General features: G+C 47.8%; 1 protein-coding gene across 1 annotated transcript in view; it reads right to left on the bottom strand.

Annotated features, from left to right (window-relative positions):
* Positions 1 to 6: 6 nt before the first annotated feature.
* Positions 7 to 22976, bottom strand: part of CDC25A (cell division cycle 25A) — a 23928-nt gene continuing 958 nt past the window's right edge. Inside the window, exons 3-17 of the mRNA XM_040355304.1 lie at positions 18949 to 19028; positions 16629 to 16680; positions 15862 to 15900; positions 14251 to 14287; positions 13920 to 14006; positions 12975 to 13094; positions 11491 to 11622; positions 9389 to 9460; positions 9150 to 9296; positions 8492 to 8587; positions 8339 to 8401; positions 8145 to 8243; positions 3445 to 3575; positions 2928 to 3039; positions 7 to 1342 (exon numbers count right to left, since the gene is read on the bottom strand). Coding sequence (XP_040211238.1) covers positions 1202 to 1342; positions 2928 to 3039; positions 3445 to 3575; positions 8145 to 8243; positions 8339 to 8401; positions 8492 to 8587; positions 9150 to 9296; positions 9389 to 9460; positions 11491 to 11622; positions 12975 to 13094; positions 13920 to 14006; positions 14251 to 14287; positions 15862 to 15900; positions 16629 to 16680; positions 18949 to 19028 — 1408 coding nt within the window. The 3' untranslated portion in view covers positions 7 to 1201. The remainder of the gene's footprint in view (positions 1343 to 2927; positions 3040 to 3444; positions 3576 to 8144; positions 8244 to 8338; positions 8402 to 8491; positions 8588 to 9149; positions 9297 to 9388; positions 9461 to 11490; positions 11623 to 12974; positions 13095 to 13919; positions 14007 to 14250; positions 14288 to 15861; positions 15901 to 16628; positions 16681 to 18948; positions 19029 to 22976) is intronic.

The raw sequence follows: 22976 nt of genomic DNA, 5'->3' as shown, positions 1-22976 counted from the left end.
CCACCATGCTGGAATAAAAACATTAAAACTTTATTAGCGCATGACAGTTAGTGGTCAGGGTCAGGCGGTCTATAGATGCAATTTGTACAAGACGGGGAACTGAACAGCCGCCTTGCCCCCACAATGAGAACAGCCGCCTTGCCCCCACAATGAGAACAGCCGCCTTGCCCCCACAATGAGAACAGCCGCCTTGCCCCCACAATGAGAACAGCCGCCTTGCCCCCACAATGAGAACAGCCGCCTTGCCCCCACAATGAGAACAGCCGCCTTGCCCCCACAATGAGAACAGCCGCCTTGCCCCCACAATGAGAACAGCCGCCTTGCCCCCACAATGAGAACAGCCGCCTTGCCCCCACAATGAGAACAGCCGCCTTGCCCCCACAATGAGAACAGCCGCCTTGCCCCCACAATGAGAACAGCCGCCTTGCCCCCACAATGAGAACAGCCGCCTTCTGGCCAGCTCCTCCATAATATAATGCCATTAACCATAGGGGCCCCCCCCCACTAGATTGGAAACCATTCAAAGTCCCTACCACAGGACTGATTTACGAAAAGCAGCAGTTGCCCAGAGTAACTAGACTGAAATGGTTGCTAGGGGCAACAGTGCCACAACGACATTTGAATACAGAGCTTGCATCACACCCTTTCGCAGAGTCTGCGCTTCGGTGCTGTAGATTTAACACACTGATTAAAAACACAACCCATAAAACATGCAAACCAGGTTTACACCAACGTGGTAAAAAAATAAAACAAAAAACCCTTTGGAATAAAACCCGATCGCGTCAGTGCGAAATTCCTGATTCTTCAACTTTCACAAACAGAGAAAGAAAAAGTAAGAATAAAATTGCCGCGTACAAGATAAGCAGAGTCAAACCTCGATTACCGTGTCCCCGAAGTCTCTGTACCAGGACGGCGGTGTGAAAAATTAACCGGTAGGGCCAGCAACTCCCTCCCGCCGCCATCTGTAGGGTGGTAAAAAAACTTAAAGCCCTTAGAAAAATTCTGGAAGTGGTCAGTCTCTGACCTCAGAGGTACATCTGCTCCAGGCAGTTATAGTCCCCGGTCTGACCGGATACACAAGCCTGACCCCCCACCCCATTTCCCAGAATTCTGTGCAAATCTGATGGAATTTGAAGCGTTGAGGCATTACGGCGCCATCTTCTCCCGCTCAGCAGGATGAATGCCGCTCGCTCGACCTCCCTCACAGCTTCTTGAGGCGGCTGTAGAGCTCCCGCTTGCTGCGCTCCCCGGCCCAGGTCCGGCTTTTCATGCGAAATCTTTTCAGGTCCTCTTTGAAGTCCTCGTGCAGCATGGGACGGTAAGACTGCGGCTCACAGAATGACTGTCAGGAAAAAAATAAAATAAAATATAAAGACCATGAAAACCACCGATACCCCAATAAAGAGAAAATTTATAAAGCACTTCTTTAGCCACACAATAAAAAAAAATTTGTTGGATATCCATTCATGTCCGACTATCCCTTCACAACCAGAAGGTCAAACAAGCTTTATTGCAAGCAATGTAGACACACAGCACAAGACTGGGACACACCACTCACACTACAATGCTTTTCTCCACCAGTAGTAACTTGGTCATGAAGGGGGGGGGGGGGGGGGACTGGCAATAAGCATAGGGCCATATTAACCACTTTTTACCAGCCACGTTTTTACTAAAACAGACATACCATACTTGCCTCCACTGTGCAGTTCGTTTTGCACAGTGTGGCCCTGATCTTTGCTGTAACGGAATGGCCCGTGATACCCAGAGACTTTTGAAGGATGCTGGGTACTCCTATGCCAGCTTCACTAATGACTCTTGGGTCTAGGGTCATCCTATGTCCAATAGGGACATAGGATGACTGAGAAATGATATCTTGAATTACATGAGATGGGACAGTAATGATAATTCATGTATTGCAGGATATCTTAAAATATTACAAGCTGTTAATTCTGACCCCAACAGGTCAATAGGAGAAAGTGACTCATTCAACGTGGTACATAGACTGTTGAGGTGCCAATTAAGTCTACCTGGCTGTAGTGATAAAAGCTTGCTGTGATTGCATTCTATCGTGCCAATTAGGTCTGCCTCTCAACCTTTCAATGTGTGAAGTTCTGTTGATAATGTGTTGTGACTTAGCACCCTCTAAAAGGTCAGACATCTGACTTACGTCTACAAAGGAATGTGTATTGTGTAGCAGGTGAGAATAACTTATCGCAGAGTCAGAACGTCTGGGTAATGATTAGTAATTAGTTTGTGTAGATTATCTGAATGTCATTATCTAAAGGAATGTATATTGAGCACCCATTGTGTCATGTTGTGGGTGGAGGCAAGCCATCTTTCTTGGGGCTTCCAACTGTATATAACAAGCCTAAGTTTACCATTAAAGTGTCATTCTGTTTGGAACCAGAGAACAGAGCCGTGTCGTTACTCTGGGGAATTCTTATGGATCGTGTCTGTCGGATTGTGGAGTGTCGATAAGCTGTTGTGGGTTGATGGAATTAAATATCAAAAACGGAGTTAACCCCTGATCGTTACACTTGCCTTCTGGGGTCCCTCGGCTCCTCCCCGCAAGAGCTAGGACCCATGTGTATCACTCGACCCGGCTCGCCATTGGTTTGATTGACAGCAGTGCAGCCATTGGCTCCCGTTGCAATCATTCTCCAATAGCCTGCCTCAAGCTGGGGGAAAGAATTGCGCCCACAGAGTTTCAGTGATCAGGCAAAAAAAAAAAAAAAAGCGCAAGGTGTTTTTCACCTTAATGCATCAAGGTGAAAAAACACGAAGCTTTACAACCCCTTTATCTTGCAACACATGCCAGTGCTTGAAATGGATTTCCCTTATCAGATGGTGGAGCCGAAATGACTTCTAATGCGGTCTCAAGGACCTACAGAAGTTCTGCAGGTCGCTCAGCTCTATAGGATGCTCACCTTACACTTGGCGAAGAATTCCTTGTAGCCCCCAGCCAGGATGTAGAGTTCAGGGTATTGCAAACTGGGATACTCATTCCTGTCCCGGTCCTTCTCACGTAGGAACTTGCACCTGCAACCAAAAGGAGAGACTATGAATGACAACCAGGAGGGGCAACCGACTGAGGTCCCAGCTAGCGGAAACTAGAAGGCTTCAATTCCACTCACTGAAGAGCGAAAGTGTGTATATATTAGTGTGGCTTACTAGATCAACGCCATCTGTCAAATCAAAGTTGCCTCAGCAGCCAATAAGGTCACAACAGGTGTTGGGGGTCTTGGCAACAAAGTCAGGCCCACAGAATGGTCTACTCAGGAGGATTAAATATACTCGGCGACATCTTTTCAGGTAGGGCCTTTGACCCCGACAGGGTCAGTTCAATAAATTGCATGCAGAAAGTGGCCAAGGGAAAGTTGTGAACAGGAGAAGTATGAGACACTACAGGAGGGAGAGAGGGGAACACGGCTGGTCATTACTCACATTCTTGGTCCGCGCTCGGAGGAGAACTCGCAGTGGAAGATGACGATCACTCGATTGGTGCCGTGGGATTGGACGGGGCTCCTCAGCAGATGGTCCTCCAGCTCCTGCTCCATGTGTAGGTTGATGGCACCCTGCAAAGAACACATAACACAGGTCACCATTGTGGAGCTACAAGCATCATGTATACTGTAGGACTTGAATATATTCATTTACATCTGTGTGCAAACCCAGATGGGGGGGGATGGGAGAATGCCTTGATGGGTGGTTGTCAGTCAGGGGCCGGTGTGCTTGGCCAGACTATTTACATGCAGAGCACACTGGACGACACCCACATAAGATTCCGAGCCTCCATAAAATGAAATCCAATGCAAAGGAGTATAGAGTGCGCTGGTTGGCTCCCTGCTCGCGAATGGGAGTGCCTCTGGTGGCACGAAAAAAAAAAACTGCGTACGTGCCCGATGTACAATGACCGATTTGCAGGACGTTTTTTTTTTTTAATGGCGCCGTTTACATCTGGGTAACCAAGAAGCTATGCGACAGTCTGCCAATCAAGTCTATGCAGGGCCCGCCCCCCGATTAGCTGCTGGAAGAGCCAGCTGGTTGATCAGGACTGGAGATCCAGATCAAATCATGGAAGCTGGACATCCCTGCAACGGAATGGCCTGTGATATCCAGAGACTTTTGAAGGATGCGGGGTACTACTGTGCCAGCTTCACCAATGACTCTTGGGTCATCCTATGTCCATTATGGGCATAGGATGACTGAGAACTGATATCTCGGATTACATGAGCTGGAACATTGATAATTCATGTATTGCAGGAGATCTTATTTCAGGTGGTTTATTCTGACCCCAACAGGTCAATAAGAGTGTCTCATTCAATGTGTAACAGACTGTTGAGATGCAAATTAAGTCCACCTGGCTGTGGTGATGGGGCTTGCTGCGATTGCATTCTGTTGTCTATTGTGCCAATTAGGTCTGCTCCGAAGATATTTCATTGTGTATGCTAATGACAGTTTTGTGTGAAAATACCATCGATACTAGATGTGGAATGTGACTTGTCAGCTGTAGTAATAACTCCTGTAGATTTGGTGCCAGAATGTCTGTCTGGGATGTGGATTGAGGGGGAACTCGTTAAGCACCCATTGTGTGATGTTTTGGGTTGAGAGTTTCATTGTCCGTGATTACTGTAGCATGCTTGTAACTGTATATAACAAGGCTGAGTTACCATTAAAGCATTAATTCGTTTTTGAACCAGAGACAGAGCTGTGTGTGTCTCGTCCTTTTGGGGAATTCTTATGGATAGTGTCTGCTGGGTTGTTGGAGTGTGGGATAAGCTGTCTTGGTGGAATGGAATATTGTAAACGGTGTTAACCCCTGACTGTTACAATCCCCTCCTGCCACTTGTAAAAAAAACAAATTGAGCTGCCATTTAGCTGCTAGAATTGCTTTTACACGAGAGCCGACCGCCGGCTCTAAAGACTGGTACAGGGAGCTGAAGGCATCATACTGGTGTAACTACTTAATGTAGGGGGTACGTTGCTGGTTGGCTAGTGCTTGCACTACTTTTGCTGCGGTCCAGTGCAATTTAGCCTTTTCAAAATGAAGGCTCAAATTGCACCGTATGCAAATCGCACACAATTTGCAGCACATCCCTGTAAGATTACCAGTGTGATCTGGGCCTATGGGCCGGTTCAGACTCTCGCAATGCCAGACAGCGTATGCGAATTGCAGCACACCGTTGTTCAGATCACATGCAATTTCAGCCAGACAGTATGGCTGACATCGCACCGCATTTGGTCCAAACACGCACAGGACCATTTTTCCTGTTCGGACTAGAGTTCGATTGCACGGGTGTTCACACATATGCGATCTATGTCTGAACTGTCAGTTTGCAGTGCGATACTAGAGCTGAAATGGGGGCGCCGTTGACATACGACACTCCACAGCAGTTCGCATATGGCAGTGTGAACCGCTGTGCGATGCAGGAATCCGCATTGGCTTTGCAGGGTTCTCGCATTGAACCAGTGCAAACCGGGCCTATAGAGGTATAACCTAATGCGTTTTGCTTCCTCTTTATTCGCTGCAAAGTGAAAGCATAATGGGTTACTATGCATCGCATACTAGCCCAATATGTGGCACTCGAAATAAACAAAAACCAAAAGGTTGACGCTGCGCTAAATTAAATATTGAATTATAAATGTAAATAGCTGCTAGCACTAAATTGTGTACAACAACTTGGTAACATAAAAAAGAAGAAAAAAACAGTGCAGCGCTAGTGAATGATATTGTGCTCATATAAATTAATAATAAACAAAAAAAGTCATTCTGGAATAAACTGAAAATTTAGCCAGAATAGGAAAAAACATAAAAATGCAGATGGATATATGAAGAAAAAGTCTTAAAAAGCCACGAAACAAAGTTCATATGACTCTATCCAGTAATTTTCCTTGTGAAAGAGAAGTGGATTGTGCAGACAATGTGAAAGACTCTTGATTGATGTGAGGTAAGCTGTCACCAATACACCCGTGAGGAAGGATAAGATTGCCTGCTTACCAGATGAAAAGACTGTTTTGCATCAGTCTAATAGGGCCTGTGGGAAGTCTGGTCTCCCAATACCTTAGCCGTCAAGATAACCACGGTATAGCTCAGCATACAATCCGAAGAGTCATAAACCAAAAAAAAGAGAAGAAGGACCTCTCATAGCGTATAACGTTTAAAAATAGAAGAGGGTTTAATAAAAATTGCACTTACAATTAGGCAATATAAATACAGCATGGATAGCAAAACGTCTCCGATCTCTTGTTCCGATGCTTCTCGCTACTCGGTCAGGAAAACACAGCCGGCGTTCAGGACGGAACGCGATGACGTCACGGCACCCTACGATCGTTTCGTCGCTAATGGACTTCAACGGGGGAGTAAGCCGGCTTACTCCCCCGTTGAAGTCCATTAGCGACGAAACGATCGTAGGGTGCCGTGACGTCATCGCGTTCCGTCCTGAACGCCGGCTGTGTTTTCCTGACCGAGTAGCGAGAAGCATCGGAACAAGAGATCGGAGACGTTTTGCTATCCATGCTGTATTTATATTGCCTAATTGTAAGTGCAATTTTTATTAAACCCTCTTCTATTTTTAAACGTTATACGCTATGAGAGGTCCTTCTTCTCTTTTTTTTTTTGGTTTATGACTCTTCGGATTGTATGCTGAGCTATACCGTGGTTATCTTGACGGCTAAGGTATTGGGAGACCAGACTTCCCACAGGCCCTATTAGACTGATGCAAAACAGTCTTTTCATCTGGTAAGCAGGCAATCTTATCCTTCCTCACGGGTGTATTGGTGACAGCTTACCTCACATCAATCAAGAGTCTTTCACATTGTCTGCACAATCCACTTCTCTTTCACAAGGAAAATTACTGGATAGAGTCATATGAACTTTGTTTCGTGGCTTTTTAAGACTTTTTCTTCATATATCCATCTGCATTTTTATGTTTTTTCCTATTCTGGCTAAATTTTCAGTTTATTCCAGAATGACTTTTTTTGTTTATTATTAATTTATATGAGCACAATATCATTCACTAGCGCTGCACTGTTTTTTTCTTCTTCAATATGTGGCACTCGCCTGCAAACCAAGCCTGCTGGTGGAAGCATCTGTAACAGTATGGCCCGTGGGACCCAGAGGCTCTTGAAGGGTGTGGGGTACTCCTGTTTCAGCTTCACCAATGACTCTTGGGTCATCCTATCTCCACTAGGGGCATAGGATGACTGAGAAATTATATCTTGAATTACATGAGATGGGACAGTAATTCACAAGGTATTGCAGGATCTCTCGAAATATTACAGGTGGTCAATTCTGAACACAACCGGTCAATAGGACAGTGATTCAATGTGGGATGCTAATTGACACTGTATTGTGTGAAAGTCTATTGATATGTGATGTGACTTAGCACCCTCTAAAGGTCAGACGTCTGACTTATGTTTACTAAAGGAATGTGTATTGAATAGAAGGTGAAAAGAGCCAGAGTCATGACGTCTGCCATGTCAGCTATAGTAATTAACTCATGTAGACCTGGCACCAGAAAGTCTGTCTAAGATGTGGGTTGAGGGGGACTCGTTAGGACCCATTGTGTGTGATGTTGTGGGTGGAGTGTGTCATTGTCCCTTTGATTCCTGCAGCATGCTTTGTGGTTGCCAACTGTATAAAAACCTGAGTTTTACCATTAAAAAAGATCTATCCGTTTGGAGCCAGAGACAGAGCTGTGTGTGTGTCTCGTTTTTGGGGGAAAGCCAATGGGTCCTGTCTGCTGGATTGTTGAGTATCGGAAGCAGTCTTGGGTTGGTGGAATGGAATATCGCAACAGCGTTAACCCCTGACCGTTACAGCATCCATCAGCTTTTTTCGTGGGCCGCGGACTCCGGCTCTGACAGGCTGGAGTCGCATGACGTCACTCCCGTGCATGCTCGCCGGAGCCGACGGTCCCTAAACAGCCTGATCGTCCCCTTTCTAAAAGCTTGCATGTGCCGACGTCTATGGTAAACATCTCCTAAACCGTGCAGGTTTGGGGGATATTTCTAGTACCTACAGGTAGGCCATACCTGTAGGCATGTGGTCTGTAAGGGTTTACAGCCTCTTTAATGTGCGGCATATTTTCAAATGTTGAATTGTAACAGCAGAAGAAGACTCAGTAGCCTAAACGTCAACTCACCTTTATGTGACCACCGTTATACTCGTAGGGGTATCTGCAGTCAACGACAACACAGCGCTCGATGAAAGGATCGTAGTTCCCGGTTATTATCTTGACCATCTGTGAAGAGTATGACAGGTGAGTCCAGCAGGCCGGGGGGGGGGGGGGCCCCAATCACAGCAAAGTCAGCAGACATGGCTCAGAATGACACTCACCATCTCCGGGGCGATGTACCTGAGCTCCTGGTGTCTCCCGCTGATGGTGGGAAAGAGGAAGACCTGAGGTGGGAGAAGGAGGGAGGAGAATCATTACATGATCTGAGTGATGGTGGAGTAATAAAAATGGGATTATACCGCTGCGACGAGTACCTTTGAGAAGTCTCCGATCAGATCCCTTTGGTCGCTGTCAAATATATTTTCTATGGTTTCTTTGGAGAAGGATTTTGAGCGATTCAGGTTCCCGGTCTGTGGGTGCACAGGGAAGGACATTCAGCATCTCAGATACGAGAAGAACACATTTCAGGACATAACGGGGTTCATTTATTAAAACTGGAGAGTGCAAAGTCTGGTGCAGCTGTGCAAGGTAGCCATTGAGCGTTCAACTTCAGCTTGTTCAATGTGGACCTTCAAGTTCTTTATTCCACCCCCTCCTGAAGGAAACCAAAGCATCCCCCCCCCCCCCCCCCTTTACCTTTTTCCCTAAATCGGTTGTGTCCGAGAGGCCTGCCTGCTGAACCTGGAAAGAGCCATCAGGCCTCGCGATGACGTCTGACTGAACGTGGCGGCACAAGACGGAGCTGCGGTCAGGCACTAAAGGATCTCAGCGGGGACAACGCTGGATCCACTAGATAGGGTAAATATCTGAAATGTGCAGATGGCACCTTGGTGGGGGGGTTTGGGCACAGAAGGGACACACATTTCTATTAGGAAAAGTTATACATATATTACACACAGGAAGTTGATTGGCTACCATGCAGAGCTGCACCAGGATTTCGCCCTCAGTTTTATTAAAACGGATCGTACGTACCCTCTCAGCTTCGTGGTCGTCTGTCACCTCGCACATGCTGCGCCGCCTCTTTATTTTCTCCGGCAGGTCGGCTTGCGCCCGCTCCGTCCTCTTCAGTGTAGGTCTGGTCACAGGAAACCGCTTTGTAGGGGATTCGGCCTCACAAAACTGCGGGGTCACACCAGATGTCAGTACAATGCTTCTACACCAATCAGAGGAAAGGAGGAGTTTGAGGGGGGGGGGGGGTTTCATTTACTCACCAGCCCCGCGCTTCTCATAACCAGGGGAGCCGTCATAAGACTGGCAACGCCAAGAGTGATTTCCGATTCCGTCTGGAGAGGAGACCAGAAACAAACCTTGTTAAAATTTTACCACTCCAGATATACAGTCTTATCCACATAGGATCTGTGCAGTAACCCCAGTTTTTTTTTTATTTTATTATTTAATAAGTAGCCCCACACCTTATCCCACCAGAGCCCCCACACCTTATCCCCACCAGAGCCCCCACACCTTATCCCCACCAGAGCCCCCACACCTTATCCCCACCGTATCCCCCAACCTTATCCCACCAGAGCCCCCAACCTTATCCCACCAGAGCCCCAACCTTATCCCACCAGAGCCCCAACCTTATCCCACCAGAGCCCCAACCTTATCCCACCAGAGCCCCAACCTTATCCCACCAGAGCCCGTTCACACCAGACACGGTTCCATTCAGTTCCGTGTGCTTTTTCTTTGAAAAAAATAAAAAAAAGCATGCAGTGTTTTCCCATGTATTCCAATGGCTCTAGTTCACACCATGCAGTCAGTTTCTGGTGCGGAAACTGACTGCATGGTGTGAACTAGAGCCATTGGAATACATGGAAAACACTGTGCATGCATTTTTAGTGCAGAGAAAATGCACACGGAACTGCGTCTGGTGTGAACTGGCTTTAAAGGTTCTTGTAATGAGGGCAGCTACTACCGACCCCCACCACCTAAAAATTTTTTTTATATATATTATCCCATCTATCTATCTATCTTATCTATCTATCTATCATATCTATCTATCTAATCTATCTATCATATCTATCTATCTAATCTATCATATCCATCTATATTTCTGGCTTCAGTGCTTTTAGCCCCTGCCTCAAAATACAGAAAGTTGACTCCAGCAGTACTGAAGCCAGAGATCACTAGTATTTTCAGAAAAGGCCAGCAATGGTAGCCAACACATTTCCATGACAGGTGGCTGACCAGCCACCGCAGTTTTACAGCTGCGCGAGATCACGTAATATTACGTATCTCGCGAATCAGCCAATAGGGGCGCGTGCGCGCCAGCTGTCCAAACGCACATGCCCGATCGCTCGTTACAGAGCGAGAACCAGGAGCCGTGTGTGTAAACACACAGCTCTCGGTCCTGTCAGGGGGAGAAATGACGGATCGTCTGTTCGTACAATGTATGAACAGCAATCAGTCCTTTCCCCAAATCAGTCCCACACCCCCCCCTTCAGTTAAAACACACCCAGGGAACATACTTATTCCCTTCCTCGCCCCCTAGTGTTAACCCCTTCTCTGCCAGTGGCATTTTATAGTAATCAATGCATTTTTATAGCACTGATCGCTATAAAAAATGCCAATGGTCCCAAAAATGTGTCAAAAGTGTCCGCCATAATGTCGCAGTACTGATAAAAAAAATTCTAAGTATCTTTTTAGAGCAAACCATCCCCCTGCAGAAGACCACAAATGCACAGGTCGAAACGTGTCAGGGCTTTTTAGACGAACATTAAGCAATGGAACTCTATATTTGCATCACTGTACCATAGAATATGTATTGTATCATATAGCTGGTATTTATATTTTAAATTGCAACATGACATTTAAATAAAGAAGGTTTACTTCTTTCATCTTGGACCTTGTTATATTGCTGCTATAAAACCCCTTGGGGGGGGGGGGGAATTTTCCTATGTCACTCGTTTTGAGGTGTGCAGCCTCCATATTTCTCCGATATGTGTTCCTCTTCACCCCCGCCCCCCCAAATTTGATACAATTTGTTAAAATTTGCAAAAGTTTCCACACCATTTTTGGTATTTTAGCACATTGCGATTGATGTCGGATTTTTAGAGCGATGGATTATTGGGGAAGGTGGTTTATGGGAAGGGTCATAGGTTTGGCCAACGTGGAAATGGCATTACAGTGCCACGTGGTAAGGTATAGCAGCAGTGCAGGAGGTGTCCCATGTATCTGTTGACACTACACTTTAAATATGATTTAGGTCATCTCAGTTCCACCTACAAGAACGCTCAATAAATAGCGACGGGCTCACCAAGGGACACGTTTGCCGCATGGGCAAGCAAAGTTGGCATTACAGCCAGCATGGTCTCACCTCTGTATCCTCCTCATCCAGCATATCCAGGAAGCCGTCATCGCTGCTCCCAGTAGTGGAAGTGCAGGAAGATTTTCTTACTAATGGCAGGTCACATGATCGAATCTCGAAATCCTTCTCCGGTGAGGCAAACTAGGGGGGAGAAATAAAATGAATAGATTCCATATACATAAAACAATGCTTGCATGATTTGTTGCGTTACTCCTACCCAAGCAGTAATGAGGAGGAGGGAGGAGAACTGAAATGTGAAGGGTGGAGAGGACAGAAAAGGGGGAGGAAAAAAAAAAAAAAAAAAGGGGGGGGGGGGGGAAGGAAGGTGCCCCCTGGGGGGGGGGGGGGGGAATTGGGTAGAGGGCATGGAAGGGGCTCCCCTTCCATGCCGCAATTCCCACAGGGCACCTTCCTTTGTCCTCTAGGCCCCCCCCCCCCCCCAATTTAAGTTCTCATTACTTCTTGGGTACCGAGAAAGTCCATTTCCTCCAAGCCAAGTGTTCAGTAAGAGCAACCCTAAGCTATATCAATACCGCCATTAAAATGATGGTGCCCCTGTATCTGGTAGAGACCCATTTTGAAGCACACATTTCTTCTACGTCAGTAAAAAGTGAGAAGTCAAAACCCCCCCACAGCACAAGTGTAGTGGATGATTCTAAAATCCCCATTTCCAAAATTAGGCCAATTCTTTTTATTATTAGAATCACTGAAATGTTCCTCTTTTCCTTATACTGTTTATTTGTTTTCATACGCATTATGCATATGTATGTATGGGAATGATCAATACTGCTTGTTCTCCTTGATAAGATTTGTCACATATGTTTTAAGTATATTTCAACTTGGATGGATATACCAAAGGGATAAAGGAAAGTTAATCTTCCATTTTCTCCTTCTCATCTTTCAAATGTGTTCAGCCCCGCCCCCCCCCCCAGCATTCCTAGATGGCTTTTATTCCCAAAACCCCCTTCTCGTTCCTTGCTCTGTATGGAAGAGGAAGACCACCCCTTCCCCCCCCCCCCCGTGTGAAGCTTGTGGAGAAAACTTGCTGAGCTGACAATGAACTTTTAGGTCACATGGACTTCTAAAGAGGATGTGTATGCAACTTCCCTGGAATGGACTTGTGAGAAGAAACCATCCCCTATATGAACTGACCTATGAGGGTGCCATGTGCTACAGACGTCACAGGGAGGGGGGGTGGGTCTGTATAATGTGAACCAATCAATGCATGTTTTGTGATTCTATGCTTTTAATAAAGCTGTGGGGGCCATATAGCTCGCTCTCTTGGCTGTTGACCGTTGGAAGGTGAGCATGTGAAATCTTTGTCTGTAGATTGCACATATTTCACCATAGTAATTTGAATCAGGCGGCAGAGATGGGTTAGCCCTGAGATTGTCAGGAAATCAATTAGTCCACATCACAAGGACAGTTGCCGCTTCCAGAGAGACAATCGGGCTGAGCCGGTAGAATAAATCCAGACAAGAGCTTAGTCTTACCAAACACGCTGGTGCAGACTTCTGCCTCAGTACTAGAGGCTCCTTCCCACCGCCATGACACCGAGATCGCACCGCGCCTCTGAAGCTCGGCCTTACCGGTAACTTGAACTGGAAGGGCTCCTGAAGGGAAAAAAAATATATATATTTTTTTTAATTACGAGTGATTGGAGACTGATCACTTTGCATGACCCACCCTACTAACCTAAGACAGCACAACACTGGACATGCATGGGTCAGCCAGAGGTAAACAGACTAAACATATGTACAACAATCCCCCCAGCCAATGGCTGCACTGCCATCAATCTATCCAATCAGGACACAAGACACTGGTCGTGGGAAACTCAGGCAAGTATAAGCAGGGCTTGGGAAGGGGGGTGGCATTGTATTTGATGCAACTAAATGCTTGGCCACTAAAGCATTCAATGCAGTATTTAAATGTTGCTTTAAGGGATTTGTATAGGCATGACTTGAATTAAACCCCCCCCATCAAAGCAGCATTACTTTCACCTTTTTAGCCCCATGACATCACCAGGCTATTTTTTTTGACGACTAGGGCAGTTCTGGGGACATATACACTGCAATGCTTTTGCACAGAGCAGCCTCAACCCTCCTTGGGTACCCCTGCCAGTGCCCCTTGTCCCTCCCCCACCCCAAGTGCCCAACCATAGCAAGCCACTTGCTATGGGAGGCACTGGTGCGCATGCTGGCCCTGTGTGCCATTGAGCGCATAGCTCATCTCTCAAAAGTGGACAGCAGAAGGAGCCAATTGCTGCTGTCTGAACCAATGAGGGAGGGGGACACAACTGCAGCTCTCGTGCACATTGCTGGATCAAGGATGGACTCGGGTACAAGGCAGGGCGGCACTTTTAGAACAGGTTCTCCAGTTTAGCCCAGAGCACACATGAAGCTACATACATCAGTACTGCATCAAAATATTACACATACGTTTTCTTTGTCTTCAGAGTCGCCCAGACCAAACACTTCACAGTCCAAGGATTCCGATAGGTTCCTTCTGAATGTCGGACCGCTCTGCTGCAGAAGAGAAAAAACAGAAGATTATAAAAATAGAAGAGGTTTCAGCATGCATAGAGCACGCCGTCGATGAAGCGTTCAGCCATTTGATGCAGAGAAGGTTCTCAATTTAAAGCGCGTTAAACAGCGCTGCTAGATTAAATTATATACCAAGGGTACATCACACTGCAACCTCCCCCCCCCCCCGTATATTCAAGAAGATTTCATTGCTGTATTCTGCAAGTCTAAAAACATGAGAACTTACCGGCATGGACCTTCTCCTTCCGAGAGGCACCTTGGCACTAAAAAAAACAAAAAACAAAGGCTCAATAACTGTACAAAACCAAACAGGCCTGTCTGTAGCAGAAAGGAGTCACAGTATAGAGTGCCGATCATACACCAGTCCACCACAAGATGGCAGTAATAGGCACTTGAGCCCACAGATCAGGAATATTGGTTAACCTGCAGCAGCTCCATCACATTGGGCGGTTTCCAGCAGGAGCCCCTCCCTCCAGGTAGCCTGTACCTTGCTTGCTTACCACCCCCCCCCCCCCCCAGGTGGCCCGTACCTTATCCCTACCCCCCCTCCATTTAGCCCGTTCACATGCCCATCCTTTCCCTTAAGGTAGTTGGCACCTCATTCGCTCATGGTACCTTGTTGGAGCAACTCATCAGCACATCTCTTCATCCCCTGGCAGCCTGTACCTTGTTTACAAACCCTTCAACCCGTGGAAGGGGGCAAGTTAAGGTACACTTTTTTTGCCTTAAAAGCGGAGGTTCACACAAAAAGTGAACCTCAGCTTTTTGGATCCCTCCCGTGTCACATTTGACACCTTTCAGGGGGAGGGGGGTGCAGATACCTGTCCAAGACCGGTATTTGCACCACTTCCGGGTTCGGATCCCCGCAGGGGGAATCCAGCCTGGCACGTCACCCCCCACTGTCTTCTGGGAAACACTGTTCCTTGGAGAGAGCTGGGACCAGTGACGGCGTGCCACGTTCCTCACGTATGCGCAGTAGGGAATCAGGCAGCGAAGCCGGAAGGCTTCACTTCCTGATTCCCTCACCGAGGATCGAGCGATTGCTCAGCCTCGGCTGCCGACATCGCAGGCACGCTGGACAGGCAAGTGTCCATTTTTTAGAAGTCAGCAGGTGCCGTATTTGTAGCCACTGGCCAAAAAAAAAAAAAATAGGCCGAACCTCCTCTTTAACGCATTGAGGTAACAAAAAAAACAAAAACCCCATCCGACGATTAGTGGCGCCCCCCCAGTTTACTTAGCCGAGCACTTGAAAGTCCTGTGTCGTGAACATGCTGGCTTCTGGCTCATTCATGGGAAGACTGATAGCAGCAGGAGCCAATGGCTGCGCTGCCGTCAATCAAATCAATGACGTGGTGGGCCGAGTGATACAGTCGACGACCATCACGGGAGAGCGCCCATAAGCCAACACTCTTGGGAGAGCACTTCCCATAAGGGGGAAAGCTTCCCATAGGGGGGGGGGACCGAGACGACCATCACAGGAGAGCGCCCAGAAGCCAACCCTCGGGGAGAGCCCTTCCCATAAGGGGGAGAGCCGAGACGGCTGCCGAGGGACACCAGAAGACCAGGATCGGGGCCACTGTGCCCAAACAAGCTGCACAGTGGAGGAACACATGACTTTTTAAACAAAGGATCCTTTACAACCATTTTAAGGTTTCAGAAGGGGTCACTATGGTGGCCAGGCAATTGGTATTTTCAGAAATCAGCAGTTTTAGCCCCCCCCTTGTATTTTTCCCACCAGAAACAGATATTCCAAGCCTCTGCTCAGTCTAGGGGTGGTGAAGGACATCTTTGAGGGGACGGGGGAAATCACTATAACTATAAAGATGGATAAACTTACTTCTTGCATTGGCCGGAGTCGAAAATTGAATTCTCAAACCTGGAAAATCAATAAAAAAGTACATTAGGAGTTTAGAGAATAGAAGTCCGATCAGATATCAGGGGGAACCAATGGAAAAACAGAACAAGAGACTTAGGAGGATAACCATCCTTTACATGGGAAGTGTGAATGACCAATCGCATCAAGACTATAGAGGCGATCATTTACAAGCTACAGAACACAGACCACCCACCAGTAGTACAGATTATAGTCTGGGATGGTCATTCAGCCTTTTTACCCCCAGAGGAACCCTTGAAATAATTCTCAGGTCACCCCCTGGCAAGATTCGTTTAGCGACAGTCATTGGGGGGAAATGGCCCTTACATTGGGAGACATGGTGTTTTAAGACCCTGGATGTCCCTTTAAAGAGAACCTGTCCAAAAAAAAAAAAAAAACCCGTGAACGTTCACATTCCTGCATCAGAAGTGTTCAATGAGGCATGGCACAGAGTTAATGCCAGACCTCTGTCTGTATTCTGAGAACTGACACTTCCTGTGAAGAAACCACATATCCCACAATCCCTGTGGCTCTCAGTTTATTGCATGGGTGTCCAACCTGTGGCCCCTCCAGCTGTTGAACAACTACAGGACCCATGAGGCATTGCAAGGAAAGTCCCACAAGACATTAACAAGCATGGGTCTCCTGGTGGGAGGAGAGGCCCGGCAAGAGCAAGGGGGTATAGAGGACATCCCCTCCCAATCCCCCCCCAAAAAAGCTGAAGCACTCACGTTTCTTCCAGGTCCCTCAAACTCAATGAAGTCGGCGAATCAAGACCCAGACCTGGAAGTAGAGATTGCAGTCATTAGTAAATACAATCATCCAACACACAGAACAGGGTCAAGGGACAGCAGCCCTTGGGCTCTGGAGGTTTGGCAAGGGAGGTCAGCAATCACTACATCACCCAACCCCACCAACAGTGCATGTTTTCTCAGCTACCAGGTAGGTTCCCAGTGGCATGAGTAAGCCTCTAGGAGCAGGTATCCTAGAAACTACGGCCCACTAGCTGTTGTGGAACTACACGGCCCACCAGCTGTTGTGGAACTACACGGCCCACAAGGCATTGTAAAACTGACATTCGCAGACATGACTAGGCATCATGGGAATTGTAGTTCCTGAACTGGCCGTAGTTTGAAGACCCCTGTCCTAGAGCAGGGAAATGCAATCGGTGGACTCCAGCTGTTGCAGAACCACAAGTCCCATGAGGCATAGCAAGACCGACAGCCACAAGCATGACACCCAGAGGCATGATGGGACTTGTAGTTTTAGCAGACCTCAGCTGTTGCAAAACTAAAAGTCCCATCATGCCTCTGGGTTTCATGCTTGTGGCTGTCAGAGTCTTGCTATGCCTGATGGGACTTGTAGTTCTGCAACAGCTGGAGCTCCACTAACTGCATATCCCTGGTATAGGAAGACCTCAGCAGTGGAGGACATGCCAGGCTGGCAGCCCTAAAGAACCACAACTGAGCAACGCTGATCTACACAGAATCCATCACTGATCAGGGAGGGGGCGTTCAAAGTACTTCCCAAATCATGGATGTACACTGCCGGGTCTACAGCTCCAAGCAGAAGGGTCACGGCTACCCGAAATGGACACTAGAGGGAGCCAACAAACTAAAAAATGCCGGTTTCAGGAGCGACCCTCCCCATTGTACAGAATTAGGAACCCTACTCTTACAGGGGTAGGCAAACATCAGTCTGCCATCTGTTGAGCAACTACAAGTCCCATGAGGCATTGCAAGACTGAGCATGACTCGCAGAAACAGGGGCATGATGGGACTTTTAGTCAAAGAGCCATCCCTTTGCCTGCTCTACCAAAAAAAACACCACAACAACAACCCAACCACCACCACCACCACACCAACCACCACCACCCCCCAACAACCACCACCACACCAACCCAACAGCCACCACCACACCAACCCAACAGCCACCACCACACCAACCCAACAGCCACCACCACACCAACCCAACAGCCACCACCACACCAACCCAACAGCCACCACCCCCCAACAACCACCACCACCACCACCCCAACAACCACCACCACCACCACCCCAACCCAACCACCACCACCACCACCCCAACCCAACCACCACCACCACCACCACAACAACCACCACAACAACCCAACCACCAACCACCACCACCCCCCAACCACCCAACCACCACCACCCCCCAACAACCCAACCACCACCACCCCCCAACAACCCAACCACCACAACAACAACCCAACCACCACAACAACAACCCAACCACCACAACAACAACCCAACCACCACAACAACAACCCAACCACCACAACAACAACCCAACCACCACAACAACAACCCAACCACCACAACAACAACCCAACCACCACAACAACAACCCAACCACCACAACAACAACCCAACCACCACAACAACCACCCAACCACCACAACAACCACCCAACCACCACAACAACAACCCAACCACCACAACAACAACCCAACCACCACCACCACACCAACCCAACCACCACCACCACACCAACCCAACCACCACCACCACACCAACCCAACAGCCACCACCACACCAACCCAACAGCCACCACCACAACACCAACCCAACAACCACCACAACAACACCAACCCAACAACCACCACAACAACAACCCAACCACCACCCAACCACCACCACCACAACAACAACCCAACCAACAACAACCACCACCACCAACCAAAAAAAAACAAAGGGATAGCAATGGCCAGGATGCTCCAATGAAGTCTCAGGAAGGAGTAAGCCCATTGGTGCAACTTGTCAGTTTCAAATTGCATGTCACGTCGCACCCCATTGTCTGCAAAACGAAGCGGTCAAATTGGTGCGACTCCGATGACGTTTGGAATCACACCGATTGGCAATGCAGTTCTTCCACTACTTTTTGCAAGTCCAGGTGCGACTTGCATAGACATCTAATGCATGAACTAGGAGATTTCTCCCAAGTCGCACTGAAATGCTACTTTGGAATCGTGCCACTTTCAAGTGAAAATTCTAGGAGCCAATCACAAAAGCACGAATCGCGCCTTACCGGCATCCATGGAGTCAGACGAGTCCGTCCTGGGGAGGAAGTAGCGATCGGACAGCTTACGTTTCGGAGTTTCACATTGACTGCGGAGAGGAGGAGGAGAGGAAACACGTTCACATTCTGAACAGAGAACAAATACATCATAACAGCTACAAGGACAGAGAGGTACAAATAGAGCTGCAGGACTAATCGCCATCTTTTTTCCCCCCCCGCTGCGATCGTGACAAAGTATTTCCCGATCTTTCTAGGCAGAGAATTCTCTCTGCTCTGCTGAAGCCACAGCTGTAAAATCCGGGCAGTCTGACAAGTATCAGAAGATTCTTTATCAGTGGAACATGGAGTCTAAACATTGTAACAACTTGTCTTTTACATACAGAAGTCTATTCCTTTGATGTAAATTAGGAAAGTTTAACCACTTAAGACCCAGACCATTATGCAGGTAAAAGGACCTGGCCAGTTTTTGCGATTCAGCACTGCTTCGCTTTAACTGACAATTGGGCGGTCGTGCAACGTGGCTCCCAAACAAAATTGGCGTCCTTTTTTCCCCACAAATAGAGCTTTCTTTTGGTGGTATATGATCACCTCTGCGGTTTTTATTTTTTGCGTTATAAACAAAAATAGAGCGTCAATTTTGGAAAAAAAAAATCAATATTTTTTACTTTTTGCTATAATAAATATCCCCAGAAAAGATAAAAAAAAAAAACGTTTTTTCCTCAGTTTAGGCCGATACGTATTCTACCTATTTTGGTAAAAAAAAAAAAAAAAAAAAATCACAATAAGCGTTTATCGATTGGTTTGCACAAAATTTATAAAAATGCAATAAAATTATCTCCCATTTTGTAATTTTTTTTTTTTTACTACTAATGGCGGCGATCAGCGATTCTTTTCGTGACTGCGACATTATGGCGGACACATCGGACAATTTTGACACATTTTTGGGACCATTGTCATTTTCACAGCAAAAAATGCTATAAAAATGCACCGATTACTGTGAAAATGACAATTGCAGTTTGGGAGTTAACCCCTTCAGCGCTCCCTAGTGGTTAAGTGTGACCTCATATGTGTTTCTAACTGAAGGGGGGCGGGGCTGGACATGTGACGTCATTGATCGTGTTTCCCTAAACAGACGATCACTGACATTGCCACAATGAAGAACGGGGAAGTTGTGTTTACAATTGCCTCTCCCCGTTCTTCAGCTCCGGAGGACCGATCGCGGGACAGCGGCGGCGATCGGGTCCCGCAGGCGCAGTCACGGAGCTTCGGACCGGGTCGCGTGCATGCGCCACCCCACGGCTGGGCTTAAAGGGCCACGTACAGGTACGTGGATGTACCCAGCCGTGCCATTCTGCCGACGTATATCAGCGTGAAGGGGTCCTTAAGTGGTTAAAGGGTTTGTAAAGGAAATTTTTTTATTTAAACAAACAAACATGTTAAACTTACCTCCACAGTGCAGCTCATTTTTGCACAGTGTGGCCCCGATCCTCATCTTCTAGGGGCCCTCAGTGGCCGTCTCTGGTCCTCCCCGCAAGAGAGCTCACGTGGTGTGGAGTCCTTGCAGGCGCGCTGCCGTGATACAGCTGACGGCCATAGCCGCCGACTATCACTCAGCACCGCCCCCCCTCCTGCGTCATTGGTTGCCAATGGCTGCGCCGCTTCAATCGACCAATGAATGAGCCGGGAAGCCAGCGCGCTCACGGCGCAGGACTTTCGAGGGGTCAGGCAAGAAAATGGGGGGGGGGGGCTGGGGAGGCCAGTATTCCAGGAAGTTTGCATTAAGGAAAAACACCCCACACCTTTACAACCCCTTTAACCACTTAAGGACCGCTTCCTGCAGATATACGTCGGCAGAATGGCACGGCTGGGCACAAGCACATCCTCTTTAAGTGCCCAGCCGTGGGTGGCGGGCACACGCCCCGAAGCTCTGTGACCGCAGCCCCGATCAGTCCCCGGAGCTGAAGAACGGGGAGAGCCGTGTGTAAACACGGCTTCCCTGTTCTTCACAGTGGCAGCTTCATTGATCGTCTGTTCCCCGATATAGGGAAACAATGATGTCACACGTCCAGCCCCGCCCCCCCCTACAGTTAGAAACACATATGAGGTCACACTTAACCCCTTCAGCACCCCCTAGTGGTTAACTCCCAAACTGCAATTGTCATTTTCACAGTAAACAATGCATTTTTATAGCATTTTTTGCTGTGAAAATGACAATGGTCCAAAAAATGTGTCAAAATTGTCCGCCATAATGTCGCAGTCACGAAAAAAAAAAGCTGATCGCCGCCATTAGTAAACATTTTTTTATAAAAATGCAATAAAACTATCTCCTATTTTGTGAACGCTATAAATTTTGTGCAAACCAATCGATAAACGCTTATTGCGATTTTTTTTACTAAAAATAGGTAGAAGAATACGTATCGGCCTAAACTGAGGAAAAAAAAACGTTTGTAATATATTTTGGGGGATATTTATTATAGCAAAAAATATAATTTTTTTTCTAAATTGTCTATTTTTGTTTATAGCGCAAAAAATAAAAACCGCAGAAAATAAAAACCGCAGAGGTGATCAAATACCACCAAAAGAAAGCTCTATTTGTGAAAAAAAGGACGCCAATTTTGTTTGGGAGCCACGTCGCACGACTGCGCAATTGTCAGTTAAAGCGACACAGTGCCGAATCGAAAAAAACTGGCCCGGGTCCTTTACCTGCCTAAAGGTCGGGGTCTTAAGTGGTTAAAAAACACTAAACTGGCATTTGTTGGTTTCAAGTATAAAATCTTTTTTGCTAGAAAATGAGCTAGAACCCCCAAACATTACACATATTTTTCAGCAGAGACCCTAGAGAATAAAATGGTGGTTGCTACAGCACCCTGCCAGCCCCTCCCATCAGCTATGATCTACCTGCATTGCATAGAGACCTAGAGCACCCTGCCAGGCCCCTCCCACCGGCCATGATCTGCCTGCATTGCATAGAGACCTACAGCACCCTGCAGGCCCCTCCCACCAGCCATGATCTCCCTGCATTGCATAGAGACCTACAGCACCCTGCCAGGCCCCTCCCACCGGCCATGATCTGCCTGCATTGCATAGAGACCTACAGCACCCTGCCAGGCCCCTCCCACCAGCCATGATCTCCCTGCATTGCATAGAGACCTACAGCACCCTGCCAGGCCCCTCCCACCAGCCATGATCTGCCTGCATTGCATAGAGACCTACAGCACCCTGCCAGGCCCCCCCCACCAGCCATGATCTGCCTGCATTGCATAGAGACCTACAGCACCCTGCCAGGCCCCTCCCACCAGCCATGAACTCCCTGCATTGCATAGAGACCTACAGCACCCTGCCGGCCCCTCCCACCAGCCATGATCTCCCTGCATTGCATAGAGATCTACAGCACCCCGCCGGCCCCTCCCACCAGCCATGATCTCCCTGCATTGCATAGAGACCTACAGCACCCTGCCAGCCCCTCCCACCAGCCATGATCTCCCTGCATTGCATAGAGACCTACAGCACCCTGCCAGGCCCCTCCCACCGGGCATGATCTCCCTGCATTGCATAGAGACCTACAGCACCCTGCCAGGCCCCTCCCACCGGCCATGATCTGCCTGCATTGCATTAGAGAAGCACAGAGACTCGCTGATCTAAAATAAGAAACTTATCCAAACTAGGTTGTATTTAAATAATGTCACTATGTTTGGGGGGGGGGGGGGGCTGGGAAAGCAAAATATAGTCGCAGTGTGACTGTGAAGGACCTTTCTGTTGGTGGTGTGCCACAATAATTAGCTTCATCTTATCTACAAGAGTGCAAGCCGCCTGGCAGGACACCAGATAATCAGGAACAGATGGAGCACATGGTGGGGGGGGGGGGGTAATGCATTCAGGAAGTTCCCAAGTCCTCCATGAAGAAATGAACCATCACTTGGCACAAGGCCCGACTGTTCTATCCCGAGGATGATGAATGAAGACGGAAAGATCAGAAGATCCTGCTGCACCAAATACTGGAGATGTCCGAGTCTGTGTGCAAATGACCACATTGCTGG

Source organism: Rana temporaria, chromosome 5 (assembly GCF_905171775.1).
Source record: "Rana temporaria chromosome 5, aRanTem1.1, whole genome shotgun sequence".
In the NCBI taxonomy this organism is placed as follows: domain Eukaryota; kingdom Metazoa; phylum Chordata; class Amphibia; order Anura; family Ranidae; genus Rana; species Rana temporaria.
Note: the sequence above shows the minus strand (reverse complement) of the source record. Positions and strands in the feature narration are given on the sequence as shown.